At 42.8% G+C, this 17,301-nt stretch overlaps 1 protein-coding gene across 2 annotated transcripts; it reads left to right on the forward strand.

Moving 5' to 3' along the window:
• The first annotated feature begins 13,917 nt into the window (after positions 1-13,917).
• On the forward strand, positions 13,918-17,159 carry scg2b (secretogranin II b). 2 transcript variants are annotated; one of them, XM_042498080.1, is made up of 2 exons: positions 13,918-14,005; positions 14,520-17,159. In XM_042498080.1, exon 2 carries the CDS (start codon positions 14,537-14,539, stop codon positions 16,346-16,348), a length of 1,812 nt encoding a protein of 603 aa, XP_042354014.1. In that variant the 5' UTR covers positions 13,918-14,005; positions 14,520-14,536; the 3' UTR covers positions 16,349-17,159. The 2 variants fall into 2 exon arrangements, with proteins under 2 accessions (XP_042354014.1, XP_042354015.1); XM_042498081.1 differs by lacking the exon at positions 13,918-14,005 and adding an exon at positions 14,378-14,435.
• Positions 17,160-17,301: the final 142 nt, after the last annotated feature.

Consider the following 17,301-nt stretch of genomic DNA (forward strand, 5'->3'; position numbering starts at 1 on the left):
GAGTAGCGACACAGGTTAGATAAATGTTCAGGTTAAAGGTCGCTGCGGGCTTGGGAGGAGTTCGGGGACCAGGACTGAGGAGGCTGAATTGTTGAGTTGGTGACAGGAGTGAGCTGAGTACGCACACACTCACAACACTTCACTGGGGCACTGGTTGACTGACGAGGCGAAGAGTTTCTGGCACACACGAAACCACAGGTAGGGAAACAGGGAAACTAACACTGCAATGTCATTGTAGCAGAATGCCAAACAGCCACAGGCACGAGCAGACAGGAGACAGGAAGTGCTGAGGCAGAAGTCATGGTGAGGGACAGAAGGCTGAGGGTGAGCCTTACATGTGCGTGTGAAGAACAATCAGGCAATGAGTGAGCAGGCAGGAGAAGCTTTTATACTGGCTTGACTGCAGATGAGCTGCACCTGAGAGTCCAGGTGAAAGAGATGAGCTGATGATGTGGGAGTGGCTTACTGGCAGAGTGGAGCAGTGGTGGGGTGACGATTTAAATCTAGTGAAATATCTAGTCCAAACCTATTATTACATCCATAGAAATCCACAAACTGCTGTTGCATTGTTTTAGAGATTCATATTTCTATTAGTTTGATGTTTTATATCTTTCGTTATGATTCATAAACACTGGACTCACCACAGCCATGTCAGAGAGCTGGCCTTAAGGTTTCAATAGAGTGCTCACTGAGCCAACAGGAGCTTCAAACGGGGTTGCTGGGAGCTCTGTAGCCAATCATGGCCTGAGCTGAACAGCATGAGTTCCTGTAGTTTCAGTGTAGGAAAAGCTACAGCTACTGGCTGACCTCAGCTGAGGCTCATGGGTCTTGTAGTAAATGACACTCCAAAGCTCCACCAGACTTTTATGCATGATAAGCACGTGGCTCCTAGGTTGTTTTAAGGGGAAAAAAGACAGTCTTTCTTATCAATTTAGGTTTTCTAGAAGTGTTTTTATATGCAGTAAGCTCTTGAATAGACATTTATGTCTGTGTTGATTTGTTTTCCCTCATATTTACGTATTTTATATATTTTACATTGTTTAAAGCACCTGGAAAAAAACCTTAAAAACATGTGAAAGAAAAGATTTATTTAATGTGATATTTTTATCAACTTTGAATCTGGACAAAGTGAGGCTTCATACTATGGCCCCATTATTTTATTTTGTGTTTTCCAGCTAATACCTCCCAGTTCTAGTCATCTGAAGCATCTTTTTTAAAGAAAATTATTAGGGTGAAAATGAAAAAACCTCTGAAACCTAGATCGGCATCAGTATTCTTTAACAGCATTTAGACGCCTTTCATAAGCATTAAAACCTTTGAAATGTTAACATATGGGTTTGATTTCCATCAAAAACATGGGAAAAAATGCAGTCTACAATTTGGCATAAAATGTCGTGCAAATCAAAGAAAAAATTATTAAAGGTGAAAACGTATTGAGCTACTATGTAATGAGACGAAATCAAAGCTTAGAACTGAACCTGTAATGTATTTGAGAAGAAAAACATTTATGTACGACAACAAACCTCTCACATAAAAGCAATCTGTAAGAACACGGCTGGTTAAAATCCTGCAAGATGCTTCTGTCTGTGCTGGTTTTGCATTTCAAATACAACAGTAGTTATAAGACCACAGCGAGACAAGCCATCCTTCAAACCCCTCCTCTCCTCTCTTCCCTCCATCCAACCCTATGGGACCAGAGAGTGCGTCAGAGGCATAACGCTGCCTTCATTAGCCCACTGATTCTGACGCAGACACACACACACACACACACACACACACACACACACACACACAGTGTGTCTCCACCACAAAGACAACAACAATAACAGCACCAAGGAGCCAGCAACTGTGAAGGACATCTTCCATATTGTGTGAATGTGTGGTTTGTGTATAAGTATGTGTCTGTGACTGTCTTCTCTTCGCTCTCTGACACTTTATTCCAACTTTTATTCTCCTACTCTCTCCCTCCCTTGTCTCCTTCGCACGCCCTGCCATGCTCTCTCTTCCTGTCTACTTATATGACTCAGAAGTGCGCAAAAAACTTTTATCTGTGTTTGAGCTTGATGCGCACACTCACCAGTGTGAGCCAATAAGCCATCTTGGAGTTTACCCAAGGATGAGCGGAGCTGAACCGGAGCTGCCTCATAACTCTGGAGAGGTGGGTGGTAGCTGGAGAAAACTGAGAATAATTACATCTGAGACTGAAAGATGGAGGTAGAGCGAGGAGTGGGACTGAGATATGACACTGGGCTGTTGAAAAAATATGCAAGACACACTCAGGTGCAGTAGGGATATGAAGTGTGGATGGTTAAAGGGATACTTCCTATTTTTGAAGTGGGGTTGTATGGGGTGCTTATCTATAGACAGTATATTATAGACAGTAGATGTCAGTCAGCATGTGCACAGGTTTGGAGAAGCTAAGCGATGTACTGCTACGGAGGGACAGCAACAAAACATATTTCAGCCACCTAAAAAAAAGTTGCATCTAAAAGAACTTAGTATCAGTTTAAGTGTATGCTACGTATATTGAGAGTATTTTAACAGCTTTACCTTAATGTCAGACAGTGATCTCCAACTGAAAAATGAAGCTGTTATATCACTATCCCTAAAGCCAGACTCCATTAAAAAAAACCCAGTGATTTAACATCGCTGAACACAGGAGCTGCTGGTCTACTGCTGCCTCAGTCAGGTAGTTTGTTTGTGTTTCTCTATGACTCTGGTGTTTTAAAGGGTTAGTATAGCTTCACCAAAGTCACAATATTAATTCAAACTAACAAACCAATCGAGGCAGCCGTAGACCAGCAGCTACCATGTTCAGCGAGCTAAAATTACTGTCTTTGTTAATGATGTTGGGTGGCTTTGACGAGAGCGTTGATGGAGAACTGAAGCTGTTAAAAGACTTCCCCGTCAGAACAGGCTGTCCGACCGAAAGGTAAAGCACTGAAAACACTCTCAATGTAGCGTACACTCAAACTGATGTTGATTTTTTTTTTTTAGTTGTCTAAAATACGCTTTGTTGCTGACCCCCTCCACAGCAGCACGTTGTTGAGCATCTTTGTCGGACTCTAGTCGGCTTCTCTAAACTGCAGGCATGCCGACTGACATCTTCTTTATGTAATACACTGACTTTAGACAAGTACCCCATACAAGCCCACTTTAAAAAATCCAAACTATCCCTTAAAGGTAGCAAAAGAAAAGGTGAGTGGCCCTCTTTCTCTAGCTGCTCTGTCTTTTGAAAATAATGCCACTTTTGTGTTAAAGTTGCTCCCTAAAATGTATTTGTTATGCATTTTTCGCATTAACCCCTTGAACCTATTGAACAACATTAGCAGGTCCATCATTACAAAGTCATACTGCATAATAAAGCAAGTTCAAAGGCATCCAAAGATACCAAATATCTTGCGTTGAAATACAGTAAAAAGCCAAATATGAGACGTTTTCTTTTGATGTACTAAGCAGCAATTAAGTACTGCAACAAGCAGAAAAACATGTTTCATCTGACTCTAAAGCTTCTTAGGGGGCATTCAAGGCGAGCCACGCTGCCTAATTGGAAAGTTAGTGAATGTGACGCTCTACTTTTTTTTTTGCTTTTTCCATCTTGTGCACACTCCTGCTGATTTTGTTTTTGGTCCTTAAGTGTCAAGCTGACCTTTGGCTGCTGCGCTCGGTACCGACGGCTGCACGCCAGGCACACGCCCCTGCTTAGCTGGGTCATCATGATACAAGGGCCAAAGTGGAGGTGGGAGAGAGGTCTGGCAATGAGCTTGAGCAGAGAGAAAGTGGAGGGTGGGGGGGTGATGGAGAGGCAGAGGGAGAGGCAACCAATACGTCTGGGCGATGACTCACCGATGCTGGGTATTTATAGCATCAGGAGGGAGGGAGGGAGGGAGGTGTGGGGGTGGAGGAGTGAAGGGGCAAGCGGTTTGGGAGGCAGCCAGGAAGGCATCATCGCACCGCCGACAGGGAGTGGTGGAGGGAGAGACAGAGACCGCAGAGATGAAGAGGCAGAGAAGAAAAGGAGGGGAAGAGAGGGATGGTGGGAGGGACAGAGCAGAGAAGGAGGTGGGGACGAGGAGGGAGAGTGGATGAATGAACAGAATGAAAAGATGAGAGGATGAATTGTGAAAAAATAGCAGACAAAAATAGAACAGCATTGGCATGACAAAGAGCATATTTAAAGAGAATCTCACACAAAAATAAACAATCTTACAGGGCGTGCCACACTGCAGGGAAAACAGCTTGTTAACACTCAGGGTGCACATAAGAACTGTGTGTTTATTGATAATAAATCTACACTATCTCTATCTGTGACCAACATCCTAACACATCTGCAAAAACACACACCCCCCTGCAGCCTCAAATCCAGACAGTGGTCTGATGGAGTCATGCAGAGGAGGACATGAGAGGTGGCAGGCTTTAATGAACACAAAAAATCACCATGGTTGCCTAGATGCCATCTATCTCAAGTTACACCTCGGCTAATAAGGGAGACAAGAAGACAAAAATCCCAATTAGAGGCAAAAAGACAGTTTCTTGCAACATGAATGCAATGATGATCATTTGTGTCAGTCTTGCTGCAAATACGTGCATTATTGGTCGTTTATATTAAGTTACACATACTGCTCTCTTCATTGACAAGATTTTTTTTCATCAAAACACATCCTGTCTCTGCCTCTGATGACGTCAACTAATGCGTCACGCCGCATTCCTCACCACAGACACTCATGATCTGTGCACATGTGCTCACATACACATGCATGGTGGAGGAGAAAGAAGCAAAGTGTCAGTTTGCTGAAAAGGGATGAGTCAGAGCACCAAGGTGAACACTCGCAGTGCTTAACATGTACAGAAGCAGGGGGTGGAGAGTGATAATAAAAAAATGGAGGTTGACAGGTTACTGGAAGGCAGAGCGAAGAAAGAAGCTGAAACTGGAGATAAGTTAAGGGAATAGTGCGACAAATTGGGGAATGTTTGCTGACACAACGAGAGAGAACAAAAGTCAGGTTTGTGATGGTGGAGGCGAAGACTGAGAATGTAACTTCAGTGGAGGAAAGTAGGAATATACAAGATGAGCTCAAAAGTGGAACTTCATGACAAACTGCAGAGGAGCTCTGGTTAAAGGGAGGGTTCACCCCAAAATCAAAAGTATTTTCCTCTTACCTGTAGTTCTATTTATTAAATTGGATTGATTAACCAAGTGTTGGAGATATTGGCTGTAGAGACGTATACATTTGAAAAACTCAACATAATGTCACTTTCCAGAAATCATGACCTTGTTACTGAAGATAATCCACAGACTTTGTTGTAAACAGTTTCATGTTGGAACTGCTTTCTTTAAACCAAACTACACTCACTAACTGTATCACAGCACAGAAGGAAGCGTCCTCAGGTGAGCCGTAACATTAACTAGCTCAGTGGTGATAGGTGAACTAGTAGTAGATGCTTCCTTCTGTGCAGTGATACGGTTGGCAGGTAAATTTCGGAGAATGGAAAAACCCTCCATTAAACTGCTCACAACGAGGTCTGTGAATTACCTTGAGTAACCAACAATTAGTTTCTTAGATTTAAAGTCAACTTGTCAGATATTGCAGTGAACAAAGTGATACAAAACCTCAAAAAGATGCATAATAACCACAAACCAATGAAAAACAACAACAAAAATGAAGCAAAACCACCATTAAGTGTGTGTAGGAGCGGTGGTGGGGCCTTTTGCATAGCTATCCGTGCCCATGGGGCTTATTGTGTCATAATCTGCCTATGAGAAAGTGAATACACTTGTGTTCCAAATGTCAAACTTTTCCTTGAGACGCAAGCAAAAGATGCCCATTAGCAGAAGGTGGTGAACTCAATCTCATTAATACAAAGATATTTAGTCCCGCAGGTTTTCTGCTGCATTCCTGCAGCATTACGTGGACATGTGCCCTTTTCAAAAAGGCTACGCTTGTATAGGATCTCCACCTTCATTCCTTCCACTCTCCTCCCTATGTTGCTCGAGACAGCACACTTCTCTCCTCATTTCTGCTCCTCTCTCCTAATGGCTCAGACAACACATGGCAGCCCTAATCACCCCCCATCTCTGTTCCTGGCTCAAACCACCTGCCTCCTGAAGACAAGGACCGCGCTTTGACCACAGTAATTGGCGCAAGGGGAGAGATGAGCCGGATGGGTACAACAGAGGATACAAGTAATGAATGCAAGCCACCAAGAAAATGTCTAGCTCCACAGAGGGAGCGACTAATGGAGGAGAGGAGGATACCAAACCTGTGGGAGGAGATGATGGTGAGAGCAGATGAAAGGCTGTGAGGCAGCGTCACCATGGAGACATTGGTTGAAAAGAGGGTGAGCCATGACAACGGGCGTGCCATTCACTCCCCGCCTCATGATGGGTGATGGGTGGTGGGGTGAAGAGGTGAAGAGGAGGATGAAAACAAACAAAGGAGCTGGGGAAGGACCGCCACATGTGGCCCTGACTCCTTTCTTGCTGTTTCATAGTATTATCTTATATATTTTTTACACCTGTGATGTAACAGCATCATGTTTGAATGTTATGACACTAGAGAAGAAATCCAGGGTTGAGACGATGAAGTGTTTGCAGCTTCTTAACCTTGGCTGGTTGAGTCATGGGTCCTTGAGTGAATCTGAACCCACTCAAAGAAATCAAAAAGATGCAGTTTGATAATGTTGTTTGTGTGTGAGCGCATGCATGTGAACATATGGGCGTGTGCTTTTGTTCCACTGTGACGCACACAAGCCGTTGTTGAGCTGATATCATTCTCTCCCCGTTTGTTTGATTGACATGTGGATAAACAGCAGCAGTGTCCCAGTTGCCTTCTGTGGGTTTACAGACTGGAGGAGGACGACGAGGCACTGTGGATAGTGGCAGACATGAACAATGGTGGTATGATGGCAATCAATGTCATCAATACTTTGCCAACAAATGATGTTGTATTTTATAGCAATAAAGCTTGTTTTGAAGAGTAAGAGAGCGTTAACCCTTTAAAACCAAAGCAAACTGTTTTTTTTTTCAAAAACATGGAAAGAAGGCAGTAACCTGTTCAGAACCTAATCAGTTTCCAAACACAAAAAACATTGTAATGATGGATTTTTGTCAATGTGACTTAAAATATCCTCAATTCCTGAAATATATCTTGAAGGTGGTGTGTGGAAAACCTCCATAGAGAGATTTCCAGTAAAGTTATGTCCACTGGAATGGACGGGATGTGTGAACGGGCTAACAACACACGGCCCAAATATAGCAAGAAATCAGTAAAAAGAAAATTACATGAAAATTAGCACAAAAAAGTAAAACAAAACAAAAACAAATGCAAAAATAACTCCTGAAAAATGCAGAAAATTGAAAAATATATGTACTTTTTCTGTAACATTATTTTAAACATAGAATTATAATGATTATAGATATAGTTCTCTGGACATTTTTCTGTAGATCACCTTAGTCATCTTTGACTAATTTCTTGCAATTTGTGGGACATTTTTTTGCAAAGCTAGTCATTTCATTTGTCTTTTTTTTTAATTGTATTTTTGAAAAAAATCAAACTTTTTTGGTCAGGTTTCAAAGGGTTAAATAGCTTGTGAAAGGCGTCTGAACTGAAGGCAGCACAAGAAAATTAATGTTCAACCAGGTTTTATAGGGTTAAAGTAATGTGAACCAGGAAACAAAGCCAAAGAGAGACTGAGAGTGGCACTAAGGACTCTAAATCTAATTACTTTGATTCCCCCTCATCCCTGCTGTAATTCTCGTCAACAAATAGAGAAAGAGAGAGAGAAAAGAGGGACGGTACCACTCACTAGAAATGTTTTTAATGTCTCTAGTAACTGTGTGGGTCTGTATGGAACGATGCACACAGACAGCACATCATAAGCCCCGCAGAGAAATCACAGATTCAGTCAGTGAATCTTCCACCACCAGGAATCTGCTGGGATGTGAGTTTAAAAACGTCTGATCCATCCCTCAGAATCCTAACCGTGCCCAGGGGGCTGATAAAACTTACACAACAGATAAAAAATAAACAACTGATAGACAGATGCTGAGATTTCACACAAAGATGCACCAGCCTTCTGTTTTAGTCATTGAAATGTTAACATTAACTGGTACAGTGAGACCTAAAGGGAGGACATTTAAATAAGAATTTGCAGCTCAGTCAGGAGAAGGAAATGTTTACAGACAGATACCACATATATGGTATATATGTACATTTTATATCAATGTTTCTAGTGACTGGTATAGGAGCTGTTGTCATTGGGTGGTGGATGATATGTCACCTGGGCGAAAGACCTGCCTAACTGGAGACCACAAACAAAACCAGTTGTGTTGTATTGACCTGTCACATTTAAAACAGAAATGTTTTACCAGGGGTACTGGCACAAAAAGTGTTTGTTTTATGCCAAGACATCGTTGCATTTTCTACCAAGAAGAGCAACACAAAGTGGCTGTTTTTTACTGAGACAAGGCTGCATTTCTTGCCAGCAAGGGAAGTAAAAAGCATCGGCCTTTTACAGAGATCGCTGTTTTCTTTGCTTGGATATAGTGCAATGATGAGTGGTTTCTTTTTACAGAGACATTACTTTGGCAACAAAAAGTAATTTTATTTTATCGACGAATCGCTGTGATTCCTGCTGGGATAGTGCCATGAAAAGTGTTTGTCTTCTACTAAGACGTAGCTACATTTCCCGCCGAGAAATGCAACAAAAGGCTACAAGTGTGTACACTGCACACACTTTTTTTTGGTGTTGACTGGGTTGCAACTTGTTTTTTGTGCTCTCCTCTCACACTTTGCTACATGACCTGTGGTGACATGTAACAAAGTAAATTTACTCAAGTACTGTACTTAAGTATGAATTCATGGTACTCATACCTTACTTGAGTATTTTATTTTCATGCCACTTTATACTTTTACTCCACTACATTTCAGAGGGAAATATTGTACTTTACTTCATTACATTTGTCATACAGCTTTAGTTACTTTACAAATTAAGATTTTTGCATCAAAACATAAAAAATGTTTCTAAAATATTTTGTTTGTTTAAGCAATATCACACATGAGGCAGTACTGTTGTAGGGTATACCATCACGGCTGTGATTCAGTTGTAGCACCACCTCTTAATACTGAGGTAGCTGAGCTAAAAACGACAGCTGGGTAACGGCTCCACATACAACAGAAAAGCTCTCACGGCGGCTTGTTAAAGACCACCGCTGCCACCAGTGTAACTAAGCGTCCTGGGTTTGCCTAACTGGATAACTAATAAAACAATAAATGGGACGCACAAAGCCAGAGTGACACACAACAGGCTTACGAAGCAGTCTGTTACACTATAATCTAGATAACTACTGACCATCAGTGTAGGCAGTATTAACGGTTTAGAACAGCTGTAAAGCAGCATGATACACGAAGAGTTAAAAGTCCCTGTGATGTTGCACTGTATGTCAGCACTCATGGAATGCGTCTTGACCAATCAGATTGCTTTATCAGGACTACATGCTGTATAATATAAATTAAATTACCAAACAGTTTGTAAAAGTACAGCTGAAACAATTAGTTGATGAATCAATCTGTCGATTGACAGAAAATTGCCAACTATTCAGAAATATGTTAAAGAATTTTTTGGTGGGGAGGTATTATTTTCAATTGTGTTTGGAATTTTGTTGTTTTTGGATGTTTTTTTATTCTTATTTTTACATTTTTGTTTGTTTTTTTAACAATTTTGAAGTGTGTTCTTTTTTTTTTGTTTGTTTTTTGAAGATTTTTCTGCATTGAATACTTCTACTTTTCATACTTTTGATCCATTTTCCTGTTTATACTTACTTTTACTTAAGTAAAATTGTCAGTGCAGGATATTTACACAGGGTGGTATTATTACTTCTATTTAAGTATAGCATTTGAATACTTCTTCAAATACATGCTTGACTCATGCTAGTTAATACTTCTACTCCACTACATTTCAGAGGAAAAATGAACTTTTAATGCCACAGTTTGTATTTGACAGCTGTACTTTAATAAATAAAACAAGACTTTTTTTCCTAACTGATACCATCCCTTTCACATGCATTTCTGTTTGTTGTGCTACATAATCACGAAAGCACAGACACCACAGCAACCATATGCCAAGTTATTTTTAGCTGTGGAAAAAAACACAACCTCTGAGCATTTCTGACTCAGACACACATAAAAATACAGTAAGTACATGTGTGCGCTTGGGTGTGCTCCTGGTTGTAAAGGGACAAAACACAAATATTAAAGGCCTTTTGTGCTGGACAAATATCCCCTTAATCTTTCCAAGAAGTGCGATATTTTCATCAGCCAGGGGCCTAACCTGAACAATTCAATTAATCTTCAAATAGCTCTTGTGCGCTTGTTCATTTTCAGTTAAATTGATAGCCGACAATGAACATATTCTATTAGCCAGCTCTTAATGGGCAAGCATGAGAATGTATCCTTTAAATGATTGATGCTACAGTGTGCTGCTGGCTGTCGTGACCTCTGGACTTTAAGCCGTCCCTCAGGGTGGAGCCTGTTTCTGAATGGAGACGTGTGATGTCAGAGGAGTGATGCTGTGGGATTATACAACACGACTTACAAACAACACGCCTCTCCTTCTTTCTCTCTCTATCTGTCTCTTGATCTGTGATTCAGTTTTTTTCCTCTGTCTCTTTCGAGTGCGCACACACACAGACACACACACACACAAAATAAACTTATGCCAGCACACACATCAGCAGGCAGGCAGATGGATGTCTTTTAACGTCAGGAGGCCCTCTGCAGCTCCTCAGCTCCGGAGAGCGGTTATGCAGCTGACGGCCAATTCAACTTAAAAAGAACCTCCAACATCGTCGTCTCTATTTGATGACACAGCGTGTGCTTGGCACCGACGTTGTGGGAATTTTTTTTTACCAGTTTAATGGAAGTGAAAGGATTACAACATGGGATAAATAAGGAACACACTGCATGCAATACAATGTGCAATGAACAAATAGGGATGGATGGTAAGGGGCGGTCAAAGCAAGGCTGAAATGGAAGAGCACTTGTGTGTATGGGGTGTCAGAGGGCAGTGAGTGCAAAAGTTAGAAACAATTAAGAGGACATAAAGGAGACTTGAGATGCTGCTGGAGCATCAAATCACCCTAATGTGTTTGACTGGCCATTTGGTCAGCTTACAGGGAGATACCAACAGAGGCTTAAGCATTAAAAGTGTGAGACAAGAGCACTGGATTCTGAATATTAGGTTGAATATATATATTACTTTAAAGTCACTGTGTGTGATATTCAGAGCATTAATATAGCAGCAAACCACTATTTGCTATGCAAAGATACAGTGGAATAATGGTGTCCTGAGCAGAGAATAAAGTCACACTCCCTCTGTGTGTGTAATAATCTGAGTTTCTCTGTTTTTTATTGTGATAGACGGTCTGGCTGCGCCTGCATGGTAATGCATGTGAGTCCCTGTGAGTGTACCCAGTGGCTAGCTCATCACAGCCACTCATACACTGATAACGCCATCCCAGCCAACAGTGGTGGACTGACATCACAGAAGCATAACGGCCACCCTTAAATTCAACCCCCAAAGACAACTGGATACAGCAGTGGAGCCGTTCATTTCTATGAAAGTTGTTCAGTGATGGCAATAGAGTTCAACTCCCAGGTGCAAAACTACCCCACATCTTCCACATTGTTGGGCCCTTAGCAGGGCCGGCTCTACACAATTTGGTGCCCTAGGCGCCTAACCCTAACACACCCAATAACGACACATCACGTGCTCACACATAATTTAGGAACATGTCACTGTTTATTTATTTATTTGTTATGTTAATATGTTAATATATATATATTTTTCTAGACAGAAAACACTAAGTGAGGGCGCCGGTGGGCATAGAAAATTATTATTTTATTATTATTTTCCCTCGAGGCCAAGGGGGACTGGTGGCGTGGCGGTGCCCCTCCAGCAAATGGCGCCCTAGGAGACCGCCTATATCGCCTATGCCAAGAGCTGGCCCTGGCCCTTAGAGGGGGCACACTAGAGACTTCTGCAAGCCAAGCAGCTAACTTCTAGTTTAGAAATGGTCATTTTTCAGTGGCTGTAACGCTCAAGAAAATGTATCCACTGATTTACAGACATCTCTTTGTCTATGGGGAAAAAAAGTCTTTTTGGGCCCATGGCATGATGCAACAGACCTGGAAGTTGTAATTTCACTGTTTGGCTATTCTGAAAAATGGCTCCAAAGCCAGGTGCACTTGCTTGGGGGTGTTAGCACTGTTAGCTGTTAGCCGCTGATTCAGCCACCGCCATTGTTGAGAGCCTTGTGCAGGCTATCGCACCTCAGACTTTGAATCATAGAAGTGCTCTAAGTATCCCATAAAGCTCCTTTAAAGCCTTAAATGACTCAATGGCTCAAGCATATGGAGGTGTTGTGTATACTGAGGCTTTATTCTACAGGCCTGTGTAAACCCATTGAAACCTACACAAATTGTTTTTTCCTTCAAAAAAGATGGGGAGAAAGCAGTGAGCAACTTAACAACACATGGCCCAAGAAATAGCTAGAAATTAGCAACAAAAAACAAACAAAATTACCTAAAAAACAAAAACAAATGACCCTCCCAAAAAAAGAATCTACTTAAGAACATAATTTCAAACTTAAAATTATAAGGATTATAGCCTAAATATAGTTTTCTTGGCGTTTTCCCATAGTGTTTTGATAATTATGTAATAATTGTCACCCTTTTATAAAACACATTTCCACGTCATTTTCTTCATCATCTTTGCCTGATTTTTTTGCAATTTGTGGTTGTTGTCAAGTTGGTCATTCCTCATGTTTTTGAAAAACCAATTTGCTCAGGGTTTATTGAACAGCTTTTGAAAGGAATCTGAAGGCAGGGTTTAATGGGTTGAAAAAACAAGCTGTTTGGATTTATCCAAGAGATATAAGTACAAAATTATCATGCAATTTAACATGTTTAAATATTTTCTTTGCCTCCATACCGAGCAATTATATCTAGAAAAGGAATAATATCAGAATGTGGCTGAATCAGTGGTGAGATATACGTTTACAACACCTTCAGTGTATTTTTGGAGCTGTTTTTTGGTGATACCCACAGATGTTTACCGGATGATATACAGTGAAAGGAGTACTTTACGCGTCCAGTTAGGCTTTTGATCTCACCATAAACTCTGTCCCCACCCATCCCTGACCTTTTATTGGCAGGTGCCTCGCGGTGGCCCTTTATCTTGTCGACCTGCGGAATGCCGGAGCTTTGGCCCCCAAATGACAGGAGGGAGTTTATCACGAGAGGATAGAGAGAGAAAGAGAGAGAGAAGGAAGGAGAGAAGGAAGGGTCTGCTGAACTGCGACAGCAACTCCGCGGTGGTTTTAGCCTGTGAGTCATCGCTACAGGGTTTAACTCTTAATGTGCCATGGCGAAGGTGGCAATGATGGTAAAAATACATATTGTTTTATGACCAAAAGTGCTTTTTCCGTGTCCGTGTGGGAGGCAGTTTTTGGTACATATGGAATATATATATAATATTTTATGATAATAGTCTCATAAAATTTGTGCTTAAATGTTAATGTTTATGCAAGTTTGGGAGGAGTATTTGCATTGTTCATCTGATTTAATCAAATATGTTCATGCAGGGTGAGCTGTTTATATCCTGATGAATGCGTGCTCACAGAAGCATCACTGTTTGTGAGGCCTGGGCAGAAGTCAGTACATCTGCTTCCAGACTCTTTCCAGTCAATGGCTTCTCCTCTGTGCTGCACAGCACAGAGGAACTATTTTTAATGCAGCCAGCTTTTTAGTATGCCATATCATAAACCTGAATCATTTATATGGATTTTTTAGGACCGGCCATTGCGTGTGTTGTGCGATGACGCGGTGGTCAGGTGTTACCTCATATATCGAGGGGAGCTGTCCAAGTGCTGAAAACAGAAGAGATCAGCACCGCTCCTGAGGAGATGCCATACACCTTCACTGCTGTCTGAGCTCCATTGCCAAAGGTAAGACGGTTATTTTTATGTTTTCTTTTTTTTACAATTATTATTTTTTCAGTTCAAATGAATATCCAATTGTCTTAGATTGCGATATATGGTTGTTTTCTACACTCGCTTTCCGCAGATCTCGACGTTTTCTGTGATAAAGGGGGTTATCAATGTGATGAAACGTATCCACAACAATGGATGATTGCAATGCGTTGTTGCTATAGTGAAATAATGAGGAGTGAAAGGTTTTTTTTTAATGAACGTCTGTGCTGTTAATGGGGGAATCGGATGTTGAGGTTGCCCATAACAACGCGGGGAATGACTCATCCAGTGATGTGAATGTATCTCCTCACGCACAGCATCGTATCATTCAATTTGCGGAGCGTAACTCCATGATAGGCATACAAATCCCGGAAAAAACATCTGTGTATCTGCGCGTTGCTTTCGAGTAAGTTTTCTAAGATGTTTAGAAATCCTTGCTGATTTTGTTTTTCTTCTCTAACATTTTATGCTTTTTTTGGTTTATTTACAGGTGATAAATTGCCTATAATGCTGCATTTCCACCACAAGTTGCCCGCGGGGGGAGCCGTGGTCCTGCTCGCCTTCCTCCTCCATGGATGCGCCGTGCAGGCTGCGTCTCTCCCACTGCGTCCCCGCCACTACAGGCTGCGAGGCGGGGAGGGTGAGGGGCAGCAGGCTGCCTACCCACCCAGTTCCGACATGATGAAAGCCCTGGAGTACATTGAGAGCCTGAAGCAGCGGAACGGGGGCCGACCTGAACCCGTGGATTACGACGAAGTGGACAAGTTCAGGGTGCTGCTTCAGCTCGCTTCGCAGCAGGACGAGAGCCCCGGGGACCGCCAGCCTGCCCCCGGCGTGCAGAGGCAGGACATTACCGCTGAGCAGCTCATGAAAGCCCTGCTCAAGTCACTCCAGGACCGGAAAGAGGCGAAGCTCGGCCCCGTTTCTGCGCCCAGGAACGACCGCCGCACGCACAGACACCGCACCAAAGAAACTGAAGTTCCCGAGAGCGCACCTGCAGACTACGGTAATTTCCCCAGACCCCACAAGAAATATCCACTGATGTTCGAGGATGAGGAGAACACAGATGCCTCCAAACGGGCCACAGAGGACCTGGATGAGCAGTACACACCACAGAGCCTCGCCAATTTACGCTCCATCTTTGAAGAGCTTGGGAGGATGCCCACGATCGGGGGACAGAAGAGAGACGTGTTTGGGGACGACGATGATGAAGAAGAGGACGGGTTCAGCCTGAGGAGCCAGGCCTATGAGGACGTGGCCGGAGGAGAGGAGTGGGTCCCCATGGAGGAGAGGGAGGAGACGGAGGAGTTGGTGAACGGGAGCCACGAGGAGGTGGACAGGGCGCTCGGTGAGCAGGAAGACGCTGAGAAGGAGGAGATGCAACGCAGGGCGAACCAGAACCAAGAGGAGGCTGATGATGACACCAAACTGGTAGATTACTACCTGTTGAAGGTGCTGGAGATGAGCGACCAGACGCAGAAGAGGGACAAAACCGGGGAGCAGAGAAAGAGGCTGATCCGCCCCTCCATCGTGGATCCCCGGACAGTTAAGGAGCTGCTCCAGCTCTCCCTCAAGCTCCACGTCCCTCCACAGGACCTTATCGACATGCTGCTCACAGAGGAGCTCAGGAAGCTCCACCGTGAACCCCAAACTGCAACTCGTTACACCACCGGCCAGACCCCAAAGATCAGGTACTACAGCCGCAGACTGCCGCTGAAGAGCAAGCCCGCGACCGCCCCTGAGGACATGGACAGAGAGGACTTTTTGGACATCATCGGCGTGGAGACGATCAGTAACGAGTATCCAGTGGTGCAGAGACCCATGAAGACCCCCTCCTCCTCGGACAGAGTGGTGTCCAGTCCTGGTGCAAACACAGGCCCAGTTAAAATCCCTCCTCCCTCCGGGCGCAGGGAGAACCTCTTCTTATCCGAGCTCAACAAAATGCCCCTGAAACGTCAAGCTGATGTCGCCGATGATGAAGACGATGACGGCGACGTGGAGGACGAGGTTACGACCTATTTGGCAGCCAAAATCCTCACAGAGTACCCCAACACCATCACCAAGCGGGACACCCAGGCGCAGCTGAGGGGACATTTCCCTTACGAGCTGTACGAGCGCGTCATGAAGGACTACCTGGGACAAGCGGACACTGAAAAGAGGCCAGTGGCCAAGAGGGAAACCGAAATGGCCACGGAGGAGAAAGTTGAGCCCACAGAGATGCAGGGGAAAGAGGAGGTCATGGCCAAGACGTCGGCTCCACAGACCGTGAATGAAGAGGAGGAGGAGGAGCACCGCGAGAAAGCTGTGGCTGGGATGTAGCCCCTGCAAGACGCACGAAATTATGAATATAGTATTTATACTGTCTCAAAAATAAAGTTTGGTGGACGTGATCTAGTTTACAGAATTTCTATTATATAAGCTATATATCACCCTAACGAAAATGAACTATAGCAATCTTACAGGTCCAAGACATTTTTAAAAAGAAGTCCCTACTTGCTGCAAGAACATAGAAATATTATATTGATATCATAGATTAAAGGCGCAATGCGTGCATAAACGAGGAACAAAGTATCCTCAAAATCACTTTTGATTTGTCACTCTCAGATTGCCAATTAATACATCGACTAATTTCAAATCACAATGAAATCCAACGTATTAAAGTTTTGTGATGTTGTTGAAGGTTAGTTAATTGGTGTTTGTAAACAGGCTTATATTTTCAATTATAATCAACAGAGTGATGGCTTATTTTTAATTTATGTCAAAATATTCAATTGCATATGTGAATATATCTGTAAATTATAAAGTATAATGCTGACTGGGCCTTTAAAAGCATATAAACTGACAGGACAGGAATATTATAGGGATTTTTCGTTAGGGCAGCAGCGTGCTGGGCTGAGAACGAGTGTTGTTGTGACTCGTGATATATTCAGGGTTAGTGGATTTAATGTTATTATTATTATGGATAATTATTTCCAAGTCTAAATATCAGACCGTCGCCTGCCTTCCAACCCTTTCATACTACGAAGCTCTGTATTTGTTGGCCTACCAGTGGTTGTGCTATGTATGCTCATTTTTAAACCATTTTGTACATGTTCAATAATGTGTGATAAATCACAGATGAATAAAGCATCAGCGGTATTATTTTTCTTCTTGCTGAGTTGTGTTGCTTATTAAAAATCAGCTTTCATACACTATATATTCAAGCAAGCAGTGCCAGGTCTAGCACATTCGGTGCCCTGGGCAAGTTTCCTCTGGCGACCCCCCACCCCACC

This window comes from Plectropomus leopardus, chromosome 12 (assembly GCF_008729295.1).
Source record: "Plectropomus leopardus isolate mb chromosome 12, YSFRI_Pleo_2.0, whole genome shotgun sequence".
In the NCBI taxonomy this organism is placed as follows: domain Eukaryota; kingdom Metazoa; phylum Chordata; class Actinopteri; order Perciformes; family Serranidae; genus Plectropomus; species Plectropomus leopardus.

What these genes read in the sequence shown, in the direction of transcription:
- scg2b (XM_042498080.1), top strand. Translation starts at nt 14,537, where the DNA reads ATGCTGCATTTCCACCACAAGTTGCCCGCGGGGGGAGCCGTGGTCCTG.